This window comes from Arachis hypogaea, chromosome 5 (genome assembly GCF_003086295.3).
Source record: "Arachis hypogaea cultivar Tifrunner chromosome 5, arahy.Tifrunner.gnm2.J5K5, whole genome shotgun sequence".
Taxonomy (NCBI): Eukaryota; Viridiplantae; Streptophyta; class Magnoliopsida; order Fabales; family Fabaceae; genus Arachis; species Arachis hypogaea.
Window position 1 is genome coordinate 83666165 of NC_092040.1, and position 12324 is coordinate 83678488.

The window sequence follows — 12324 nt, forward strand, 5'->3', positions numbered from 1 at the left end:
GAGTATTATATATCATTAGAGAGCTCTGAATATCAGCTTTCTAACGCAACTGAAATCACCTCAATTGGATCTCTATAACTTAAGTTATGCTCCTTTGAAGTGAACATGGTCGCTGGCATAGTCGCTAGCGTTAATGGAAAACGTGAGTCCCGATAACGCTAGCGACCAGGGGCTTAATATTTCCAAGTTCTGGAGCTCAAAATCAATGTCCACCCCATACTATTATATATTGTTGGAAAGCTCTGGATGTCTACTTTCCAACGCTTTTGGAAGCACATGATTTTGAGCTCTCGAACTCGAGTTACACTTCTTGGAAGGTGAAGAGGTCAGTTGGCCTTACTACAAGTTGATACCATGTTCATCTTTTCATCTTTGCACTTTCGGGGCATGTTTTCTCCCTCAAATTTAGTGTCAATCATGTAGTGCCATATATGCTTGGAAAGCTCTAGAATCCTACTTTCCAATGCGTCTAGAATCACCTCATATGGAGCTTTGTGGCTCAAGTTATGCGTATTTGAAGAAGGCATGGTCAGGTTGCCAGGTGGGACTTTTGCCTACGTTAACTTCCACGTTAACTTAGTTAACGTGGCTGTTAACGTGGGTCTTTTTGCTTCGTCAACGTTAGTGGCACTCACGTTTTCCACTAACATTGGCATATACCCCTTTCCTTCCACGTTAACTTAGTTAACGTGGCTGTTAACGTGGGTCTTTTTGCTTCGCCAACGTTAGTGGCACTCACTTTTTTCACTAACGTTGGCATATACCCCTTTCGCAAGCATTATTGGAGCTCACCTTCCTCATTAACGTTGCTTGGTGCCTTTTGTCCCTGCGTTAGAGTTCACGTTAGTGTAGCTAACGTGACTCTTAACGTGGGTCTTCCTTGCTAACGTTCCATGCTCTCCTTCTTCAAAGTTAATGCCACTAACTTTTCTCACTAACGTTGGGGCTTTTCTTCCTTCCACGTTAGTGCCCACGTTAGTGTAACTAACGTAGCCACTAACGTGGCTCTTCTCTTCTTTTTTTGGCCTGAAATCAATCAAACAAAGTGCATCAAAGTCTTGCTCTTAATCATGGGATCATGCATCATCCAATTTATCATTCAATTTACGCATAATTCTCATGAAATCATTCAAAATTCACAATGTTTGCTTGAATTATGGTATGATTGCATTTTCAACCAAATACTTGCTTATTTCCTAAGAAAATGCATGAAACCAACCTAAAGCATACAAAAAATGGCTAGTAAAACTAGCCAAGATGCCCTGGCATCACATAATTTGGAGGATTTTATCAACATTTCTCACATTTACTCAATGAAATAGCATGGTTTTGTAATTCTCCTTAAATTTGTGCTTAAGTGTAAAAACATACTTTTTAGGCCCTTAAATTAGTGATTGTGATTCACCTTAATTCCATTCAATGCCTTGATGTGTTTGCTAGTGATTTCAGGTTCATAAGGCAAGTATTGGATGGAAGAAGTGAAGAGAAAAGCATGCAAAGTGGAGAATGCATGAGAAAACAAGGATTGGGAGTGCATCAAAGGACGCGCACGCGCACCAGGCGCGCGCGCGCAGATGTGACGTTGCATGGCGACACGTCCGCGTACATAGCGCATACGCGTGGATAGAAAAATTGCCAAGTGACGTGTATGCGTACATGGCACGTACGCATCGATGTTCGCACGTGACTCGCTTAAAGGCAAAACGCTGGGGGTGATTTCTGAGCTGCCCATGCCCAAATCCAACTGATTTCTGAGACTATTTGATGCAAAATTCAAGCTAGAGCAAGGGGGAGCACTTAGTTAGTCATGATAAGCCTTTAGTTAGTTTTCTAAAGAGAGAAGCTCCCTCTTCTCTCTAGAATTGGGTTAGGATTAGGTTAAATTCTCTTAGATCTAAGTGTAATTTCTTGATTTCATCTTGTTTCCTTCACAATTTCTTATTCTAATGCCTTAATTCTCTATTTTCTCTTGTTAATTTCTTGTTTTGCCCTCTTTTATGTTAATGAACCCTTGTTGGATTTCCTTTCCTTTTAATGAAATTTTATGTTTCCATGCTCTCTTTGATGTTTATTTTTATTGATATTGTTGATTTCTTGCTCATGATGGTTATAAGTCTTGTTAATTCTTGCAATTGGTGATGTTTACTTTTCTTAAACTTTAGTTGTTTGATAGAATGCTTCCTTTAGTTTTTGAGTCGTTTTCTCTACTCTTGGCCTAGGCTAAGAGAATTGAGTGACCTTGAGTCATTGGGTCCTAATGAATTGGTGATTGAGAACCCTATGTGATCAATTTGATAACCATTGACTCTAGCCTACTACTAAGTCAATTAGTAGCTAGGTTGGGACTTATGGATTGATATTGATCAAGCCAATTTGACGTACCTCAAGCTTAGGAGTAGATTATACGTACTTAAAGCTTTTGGAGGTAGACTTAACCGGTTGGCTCCTCATAATTGTCAATGTATGTTTTATAGACAAGGATGGTGATCTCAATTACCTATGTCTAGCCAAGAGTATCTTCCCTTTATTTTATTAGTTAATTGTTCATTTACTTTCTTGCCTTTTATCAATCAAACCCCCTTGTTCCTTCATAGCCAATAATCATTCACTTCAATTCCTCGTGAGACGACCCGGAGTCTAAATACTTCGGTTAATTCTTATTTGGGGTTTGTTACTCGTGACAACTAAATTTAATTTGATTCGAGGATTGACTATCGGTTGGGACTATACTAACAACGGAAATATTTTATGTGAAATTCCTAACCATACAAAAATTCTATCCATCACTCCTCTGACGTATATTAAACTCCTTCTGGTTAAAGATGTACTTGAGACCCTTATGATCAGAAAAGACGTTAAACGTCACTCTGTACAAGTGGTGTCTTCAAATCTTCAATGAAAACACAATCGCCGCTAATTCCAAATCACGATTTGGATAATTCACCTCATGCGGTCTTAGCTTACGTGATGAGTAAGCCATCACATTCCGGTGTTGCATCAACACGCAACCTAAACCCCTTAGTGACGCATCACAATACACTTCAAACAATTTGTGTGGTTCCGGCAAAATCAAAACAGGCGCTGAAGTTAACTTTTGCTTCAAGGTCCGAAAACTCTCTTCACACTTCGACATCCACACAAACGGTACTTCCTTCCTTGTCAACTGAGTCATCGTTAGTGCAATCTGGGAAAATCCTTCAATAAATCTCCAGTAATATTCGGCTAAGCTTATGAAACTTCTGACTTCCATCACCGTTGTTGGTCTTTCCCATTCCATCACCGTTTCTACCTTAGAAGGATCCACCGCTATCCCTCCTTTGCTCACCACGTGACCTAAGAACTTCACTTCCTCCTTCCAAAACTCGCACTTGGACAACTTAGCATACAATTTCCGCTCCTTCAAGATTTGCAACACAATCCTTAAGTGTTCCTCATGCTCCTTTGTCATCTTAGAATAAACTAAGATATCATCGATGAAAAGCACCACGAATTTGTCCAAAAAGAGACGAAATACTCTGTTCATGTAATCCATGAAAATAGCAGGTGCATTCGTTAACCCAAAGGACATCACTGCAAAATCATAGTGTCCATAGTGTGTTGACGAACGGATTGCTATCGGTAAAGAAATTTAAAGATATAATCACATTGTAAGTATAGTTTCTAAACCAATAGAGAATCCTTTCTGTTCATACCCTGGGTTGAGCTCTCCGACCTGGGATGTTCTATAGACAAAGCGACCGACCTCTTTAAGGTCAGGAGGACCCGACCTCTTCTCAAAGAGGTCGGCCAAATCACAGGAAGGCTCAATAGAGGGCCCAAATGGAGGAACACGCCCCAAATCCTAAGGCAGCCCAAGCCTACAGAGAGAACGGCGGTTCCCTTGAAGATAAGATGACCTCAATTAAAGATAAGATAAAGATAAGATAAGATAACTAACTTATCTTATCTAAGAAGGTCACTCTATGCTATTATAAATACACTGGAGCACCCAGGTATAACTCATACTCTGATTCTACTCAATACCTGCTTAATACCCTTGCTAACTTAAGCATCGGAGTCCCTTGCAGGTACCCCCACCCTCCGGGAACGAAGGATCAGCACCACCACCGTGTCCAACAAGTCGGACACAGTGGCTCCAGCCACCGTCAACAGGTCAAATACAACAGCTCCGACCAAGTACCAAAAATATCGTCCAAGATCGACCTACAGTTTCAGGTAACCCACAGAACATTGGCGTCGTTGCCGGGAAACCTGGAAGTCATCCCAGCACCATGGTGGATGACCATGACAACAACCTTGGCTCAGATCTAGAGGATAGAACGCTGCACAAAAACACAGACACTACACCAAAAGATACTCCCCAAATCAACAAAAAGAACTCCCCAAACGAGGGAGCCCTGGATGCGTTTCAAGATCGGCTAAAACAACTTGAGGAAGAAGCTCTACGCCAACGAGAGGCTGAGAAGGACCTGCAAAGAGAAATAAGGGGACGTCGGGAGTTGGAGAACAAACTCCTAGCACTTGAAGCCGATGTCAAGACTAAAGCCGGCCATTCCACTCCCGAAGATAGCACCCGCAAAGAGCAAGATCCATTCACCAAAGAGATCATGAAGACAAGAATCCCAAAAGACTTTAAACTCCTAGACATGACCTTGTACAATGGCACTACGGATCCCAGCCATCATCTCAGCAACTTCAGGAGCAGAATGTATCTCACAGACGCCTCAGATGCAGTTCGTTGCAAAGCTTTTCCAACTACTTTAACAAAAATTGCAATTAGATGGTTCGATAACCTCCCTCCTAGATCTATCTTGAGTTTCGACAACATGGCCAAGAAGTTCCTGGCCAGATTCTCCATCCAAAAGGACAAAGCCAAACATGCACCGAGCTTATTGGGAATCAGACAAGGAGAGAGGGAAACCCTGCGCAACTACATGGAGAGATTCAACAAGACCTGCTTGGATATACAAAACATGCCAATAGAAGCCGCTATCATGGGCCTCATTAATGGCCTGCGAGAAGGACCTTTTAGTCAATCTATATCAAAGAAGTACCTTACGTCTCTGAACGAGGTGCAAGAACGAGCGGAGAAGTACATCAACATGGAAGAAAACTCCCGATTAGGAGAGACCTCAAAGGCCGGGTTCACCACTCGGGATAAAGACAAAGATTCTAGAAAGAAAGAAGATTGCCATGGAGAGAAAATAAAAAAATACCACAATTACATCCCTCTTCGGGTGTCTCTTGTGGATGTCTACAGAGAGGTTTGCAACACAGAAAAAATACCACCAGCTCGGCCACTCAAAGGCAAAAAAGAAGGAAGAAACCGGGCTGAATATTGTGAATACCATCGGATCCGCGGGCACTCCGCCAATGAGTGTTTTGACTTAAAAAACGTCATAGAAAAGCTCGTACGAGAAGGAAAGTTAGATCGATACCTGGCCACCCATGATAAGGAACAAAGGAAAAGAAGAAGAGCAGAAGACGTCTGACCAACTGCGTGGTCATCCCGAACGCTAGAAAGACATATCCACATGATCACGGTGGATTCGCCGGGGGAGGAATCTCCAAATCATCCCGCAAAAGACATCTCAAAGACGTATACCACGTCGCAGAAAGGAAGGAAGCACCCGGCATCCCGGCAATCACTTTTACCAAGGAAGACGCATCCGGCATCGCGACAGGGCATGACGATCCCATGGTCATCACTATTATACATGAAAACGCAAATCTTCATCGCACACTGATAGACCAGGAGAGCTCTGCCGATATCTTATTCAAAACCGCTTTCGACAAACTTGGCTTGGAAGAAAAAGAACTCAGAGCATATCCGCACAGCCTGTTCGGGTTAGGAGACACCCCGGTTCAACCAATGAGATACATCCCGCTCCACACAACTTTTGGAAAGGAAAGTCAGTCAAAGACACTCAAAATAGATTATATCGTCGTTGACGTAAGCTCAGCCTACAATGCCCTAATAGGTCGGGCAACGCTAAATCAACTCGGCGCAATAGTCTCGACCCCACATCTATGCATGAAGTTCTCGACCGCCGAAGGAATAGCCACAGTAAAGGCAGATCAGAAGATGGCGTGCCGCTGTTACAATGAGAGTCTAAACCTCAGAGGCAGAGGAGAAGAATTCCATACAATCGAGCTCGGAGGAGTTCGGAGGCGGGAAGAGCTCCGCCCACAACCTGAAGGAGAAGTAGAGAAAATCCAGATCGGGAACACCCCAGACCAAACAACCAACATTAGCATACTCCTAAAAGGGGACATGAAAAAATCACTCATACAGTTCCTACGCGAGAACGCCGACCTCTTTGCATGGAAGGCCGCAGATATGCCAGGCATAGATCCCAAACTAATATGCCACAAGTTAGTAGTCTACCCAGGATTTCAGACGGTACAACAAAGGCGCAGAAAGCTAGGACCAGAACGCTCTCAAGCATTGGAAGAACAGGTACAAGCTCTACTGGAGGCAGGCTTCATAAGAGAAGTCAAATACCCGCTATGGCTTGCTAATGTCGTTTTGGTAAAAAAAGTTAAATGGAAAGTGGAGAATGTGCACCGACTATACCGATCTTAACAAAGCTTGCCCGAAAGATCCTTATCCACTCCCAAACATCGACGCATTGGTAGATGCTTCCTCCGGATACAAATACCTCTCCTTTATGGACGCATACTCGGGATATAACCAAATCCCAATGTACCCACCCGACCAAGAAAAAACCTCTTTCCTGACCCCAATGGCAAATTACTGCTACATCGTTATGCCTTTCGGTCTAAAAAATGCAGGAGCCACTTACCAAAGGCTAATGAACAAAGTTTTCTTGGATCACATCGGAAAGATCATGGAGTTCTACGTGGACGACATGCTAGTGAAGACGCAAAATGAAGAGATGTTACTATCCGACCTGACACAAGTATTCAACACCATAAGACGACACGGCATGCGACTCAATCCCACGAAATGTACCTTCGCAGTGGAAGCTAGTAAATTCTTGGGTTTTATGATCACACAGAGAGGAATCGAAGTGAACCCGGACAAGTGCATGGCCATACTCGACATGAAAAGCCGGACTTGTATCAAAGAGGTACAGCAACTCAACGGGCGGTTGGCGGCCTTGTCCAGATTCCTGGCGGGATCAGCAATATGATCTCTCCCCTTCTACGCCACTCTAAGGAAGGGAAAGGAGTTTGAATGGACAGTTGAATGTGAGCAAGCCTTCCAAGACGTCAAAAAATTTCTGGGACAACCACCTATATTAGGTCGGCCACGGGAAGGAGAACCACTCATATTGTACCTCACAGTAGGAAATCGGGCAATAGCCTCAGCACTGGTCTGAGAAGACAACAGTGGGCAACAACCCATATACTTTATCAGCAAAGCATTACAAGGGTCCGAACAGAACTATCAGAAAATAGAAAAATTCGCTTATGCTCTCATAATAACATCTCGACGACTTCGTTCATACTTCCAGTCTCACACCATTAAAGTTCGGACCAACCAGCCCATAAAAGGAATCTTACAGAAAATAGACTTGGCAGGCAGAATCCTGCAATGGGCAGTCGAGTTGTCCGAATTCGACCTTCAATACGAAGCACGGACGGCCATCAAATCTCAATATCTGGCCGACTTCATTGCAGAATTTACAGACACACCGAAAATCCCCGTAGTATGGAATCTATATGTGGATGGCTCCTCAAACAAAACGGGAAGTGGCACAGGCGTTATACTTGAAAGCAACCAGGGGACCCAAATCGAACTCTTCCTCAAATTCGGGTTCCCAACCACAAACAATCAAGCGGAATATGAGGCACTATTAGCTAGTTTGAAGCTGGCCGGGGAGGTGGGAACTCAAAAACTTATCATCTTCAGTGACTTACAAGTAGTCACTTCACAAATAATAGGAAGTTAGCAAGCCAAAGATCCCACTATGAAAAAGTACTTGGACAAAACTAAGGAATAGCTCAGACAACTCGGAGAGTATGAGATCCGACATATACCCCGAGAACAGAATGCCCGGGCCGATGCACTTTCAAAACTAGCCAGCACCAAACCAGGAGGCAACAATAGAAGCCTTATCCAAGAAACTCTACAGAAGCCATCAATCTCAGACGAAGAAAAGGTCCTAGCCATAACAGGTCGCGATCAGGGATGGATGACCCCCATAATTAATTACCTCACGACAGAGGCCCTCCCTACAGATGAGAAAGAGGCAAAGAGGTTAAAACGGGAAGCAGAATACTACACCATCATAAATAATACTTTATACAAAAGAGGGATTTCAACACCAATGCTAAAATGCGTGCCGACTTCCAACACTACGGATATCCTAGAAGAAGTACACAGTGGCATTTGTGGCAATCATCTCGGAGCGCAAGCACTAGCCAAAAAGTACTTCGGGTAGGATTCTATTGGCCAACTCTACAAAAAGAGGCCACAAAATTCGTAAAGACATGTTCGCCATGTCAAAAGCATGCCAACTTCGACACCGCTCCGCCAGAGGAGCTCATCAGCGTAACCTCACCTTGGCCATTTGCAAAATGGGGACTCGATCTCGTCGGACCTTTCCCTCAAGGATCAGGACAAGTCAAATTCCTCATAGTAGAAATAGACTACTTCACAAAATAGATCGAGGCAGAACCCCTAGCCAATGCCACAGCTCAAAGAAGTCGGAAATTCATATATAGAAACATCCTCACAAGGTTCGGAGTCCCATACTCCATCACTACAGACAATGGTACCCAGTTCACAGACATAGGTTTTAGAAAACTAGCAGTCGACCTAAATAAAGATCGAGCTCGAGCAGGGGTACTGTTCATACCCTGGGTCGAGCTCTCCGACCCGGGATGTTCTACAGATAAAGCGACCGACCTCTTTAAGGTTAGGAGGACCCGACCTCTTCTCAAAGAGGTCAGCCAAATCACAGGAAGGCTCAATAGAGGGACCAAATGGAGGAATACGCCCCAAATCTTATGGCAGCATAAGCCTACAAAGAGAAGGGCGGTTCCCTTGAAGATAAGATGACCTCAATTAAAGATAAGATAAAGATAAGATAAGATAACTAACTAATCTTATCTAAGAAGGTCACTCTATGCCATTATAAATACACTGGAGCACCCAAGTATAACTCATACTCTGATTCTACCCCCACCCTCCGGGAATGAAGGATCAGCACCACCACTGTGTCCAACAAGTCGGACACAGCGGCTCCAGCCACCGTCAACAGGTCAGATACAACAGCTCCGACCAAGTACCGAAGATCTCGTCCAAGATCGACCTATAGTTTCAGGTAACCCACGGAACACTTTCGTACAAAAGTTAGGTTGTCACTTAAGCAAACCCAATAAAATTGATAACTGAGTATTCAAACCTCGGGTCGTCTTCTCAAGGAATTGCAGGGAGGTGTGTTTATTATTGGTTATGGAAAATTTTATATTCTTGGGTTTTTTTTGAAATATTGAGCAAGGAAAATAAATTGCAAGGGAAATAATTAATAATTGAAAAACTCTTGGCAAGGTATGAGAACTGGAATTCCTATCCTAGTTATCCTTATCAGGTGTGATGAGAATTGGGTTTCAACGCCACTTGGTCAGCCTTTACTAAACAAAGGAAGGTCAAGTGGACTAATTAGCTTGATCCTCAAGTCCTAGTCAATCCCTATGGAAGGACTAGCTTTAGAGTGATCCAGATCAATCAGTAATTCCAATTTCAATCAACAGTTGAGTTTGATAACTCAAGTGTTACCAATTACTTAACCAAATCTAAAAAGGGAAAATAAATCTAATTTAAATTGAAAGTATCATAAATATAATAAAACAATCATGAATCTGAAATACCTCAAATTGTATTAAATAGAAAATCAATCTAAACATAAAGAGTTCATAAACTAAATTGAGAAAATAAATAAAAGGAACATTGAACCTGTGATTGAAGAAGATGAAATCCTAATTCCTTTAAGAGGAATCCTAATCCTAAATCCTAAGAGAAAGGAGAGAACCTCTCTCTCTAAAAACTACATCTATAAACAAAAATTGTGAATTATCAGCTTATGCTAAGTATGGATGCATTCCCCCACTTTATAGCCCAGAAATCTATGTTATCTGGGCCAAAAACCGGGTCAAAAATAGCCCAGAAATCGTTGATTATGAAATCTATCACGTATAGGTTGTTGCAAAGTCATGCGGAAGCGTCGTCCACACGTTCGCGCGGATTGGGTTTTTGCCAGGTCACGCGTCCGCGTGATCCACGCGTTTGTGTTGCCTGGCTTCGAAGCAGCTATGGCCAATTATATATCGTTGCAAAGCCCTAGACGTTAGCTTTCCAACACAACTGAAACTGCATAATTTGGACTTCTGTAGCTTAAGTTATGGTCAATTTAGTACCAAGAGATCAGGTTGGACAGCTTTAGCAGTTCCTTCAGTTTCTTGTATTTCTTCCACTTTTACATACTTCCTTTCCATCCTCTAAGCTATTCCTATCCTGTAATCTCTGAAAACACTTAACACATATATCAAGGTATCGAATGGTAATAAGAGAGGATTAATATTAGAAAATATAAGGCCAAAGAAGCATGTTTTCAATCATAGCACAAAATCAGGAAGGAGAATGTAAAACATGCGATTAGTATGAATAAGTGAGTAAAGAGTTGATAAAAACCTCTTAAATTAGCACAAGATAAACCATGAAATAGTGGTTTATCATGTGTCCTAAATGCAGTCTTAGGAATATCATCCTCTTTCACCTTTATTTGATGGTAACCAGATCTCAAATCAATCTTGGAAAACACTCCAGCTCATTGCAGTTTATCCATCAAGTCATCTATTCTTGGCAGCGGGTACTTGTTCTTCACAGTCACTTTGTTCAACTGTCAATAATTCACACACAGTCATATTCCTCTATCCTTCTTCACCAATAAAATGGGCGCTCCCCACGGTGGTACACTCGGTCGAATGAACCTCTTATTCAAAAGCTCTTCCAACTGAGTTTTTAATTCGGCCAGCTCTATCAGAGCCATTCTATACGACGCAATCGATACTGGTCTAGTTCCTAGCACCAATTCAATTGCAAATTCAATCTCCCTTTGAGGTGAAAGCTTTGGGATATCTTCCGGGAATACCTCAGGAAAGTCTCTTACCACCGGAATCTGATCTAAGTTCTGGGCATCACCCAACGCATTAGAAGTCAACAAGAGATAACCCTGATACTCTTCCCCACTATAGTGCACCGTTACAAAGTTCAGGTAGTAGCCCTCAGCTATCACTGCCCTATTTTCTCCTTCCAGCATAAACCAAATCGACTGCTCAAAGAAATGCAACAAAACCCAATTCTTCGACAACCAATCAAACTCCAAAATTATCTCCAACCTAACCATTGGTAAACAAATCAAGTCATGCACGAAGTCTCTACCCACAAGCTTGAAACCTACTTGCCTACACCCTGCCCTATTCATAACCATCATATGCGGAGTATGTACATGCAAATCAAACACTAACTTTGACACTTTCAAGCCTAGTTCTTTAACTTTAGCAAATGAAATAAATGAATGCGAAGCTCCAGTATCATACAATGAAATTAATGTTTTATCACCAATTAAACATATACCTCTCATCAACGGATCCACCTTGGAAGCATCCTTGGTGTTTACAGCAAATACTCGCCCCTGGTGCTGACTTTGGCTCGCATTTGGGTTCTTCCCACGGGTGCAATCCCTTGCCATATGACCAGGCAAACCACAGTTGAAGCAACCACCTAAACCAATCTTGGAAGAGTCATATGGATGAAAACACCCACAACGCACACAAGTCAAATCCAGAGAATTCTTACTCTGATTTCCTCTTCCTTTGGCATACTGAAACTCATTCTGAGCATTCTTTCTGAAGCCTCCTTGACGTTGAGGCATATCCTCCTCTCTTGAAACTTTGACCCCTCGGATGAAAATACTTGCCATGTCCCTTACTAGTGTTCCCTCTATGAGTCTCATTGGACGAAGTTACCGTTTTTGCGTATTCCTCAACCACCCTTGCTTTGTTCACAAAGTCAGAGAAAGTATGAATCTCCGTAGGAGCCACAATAGTCATGATGTTGTCCTTCAAGCCCCTTTGGTACTTGATACCTTTCCAATTTTTGTAGGATTTTGGGGCACCCTGACACACCCTAGAAAACCTACAAAGCTCCTCAAACTTGCTCGTGTAATCTGCCACAGACAAGGAACCTTGCTTTAGCTGCATCAGTTCCATCTCCTTCGCTTCTCTTGCAGACTCAGGAAAATACTTCTTGTAGAAGGCCGTTTGGAATATGTCCCAACGAACATTGGTATT

At 42.6% G+C, this 12324-nt stretch overlaps 1 protein-coding gene across 1 annotated transcript; it reads right to left on the reverse strand.

Moving 5' to 3' along the window:
- Positions 1–10892: 10892 nt before the first annotated feature.
- On the reverse strand, positions 10893–11723 carry LOC140173219 (uncharacterized). Its single transcript, XM_072195993.1, has one exon. It carries the CDS (start codon positions 11721–11723, stop codon positions 10893–10895), a length of 831 nt encoding a protein of 276 aa, XP_072052094.1.
- Between the last annotated feature and the right edge of the window lie 601 nt (positions 11724–12324).

Excerpts from the sequence above, each read along its gene's own strand:
- LOC140173219 (XM_072195993.1), bottom strand. The coding sequence starts at position 11,723 with ATGGCAAGGGATTGCACCCGTGGGAAGAACCCAAATGCGAGCCAAAGT.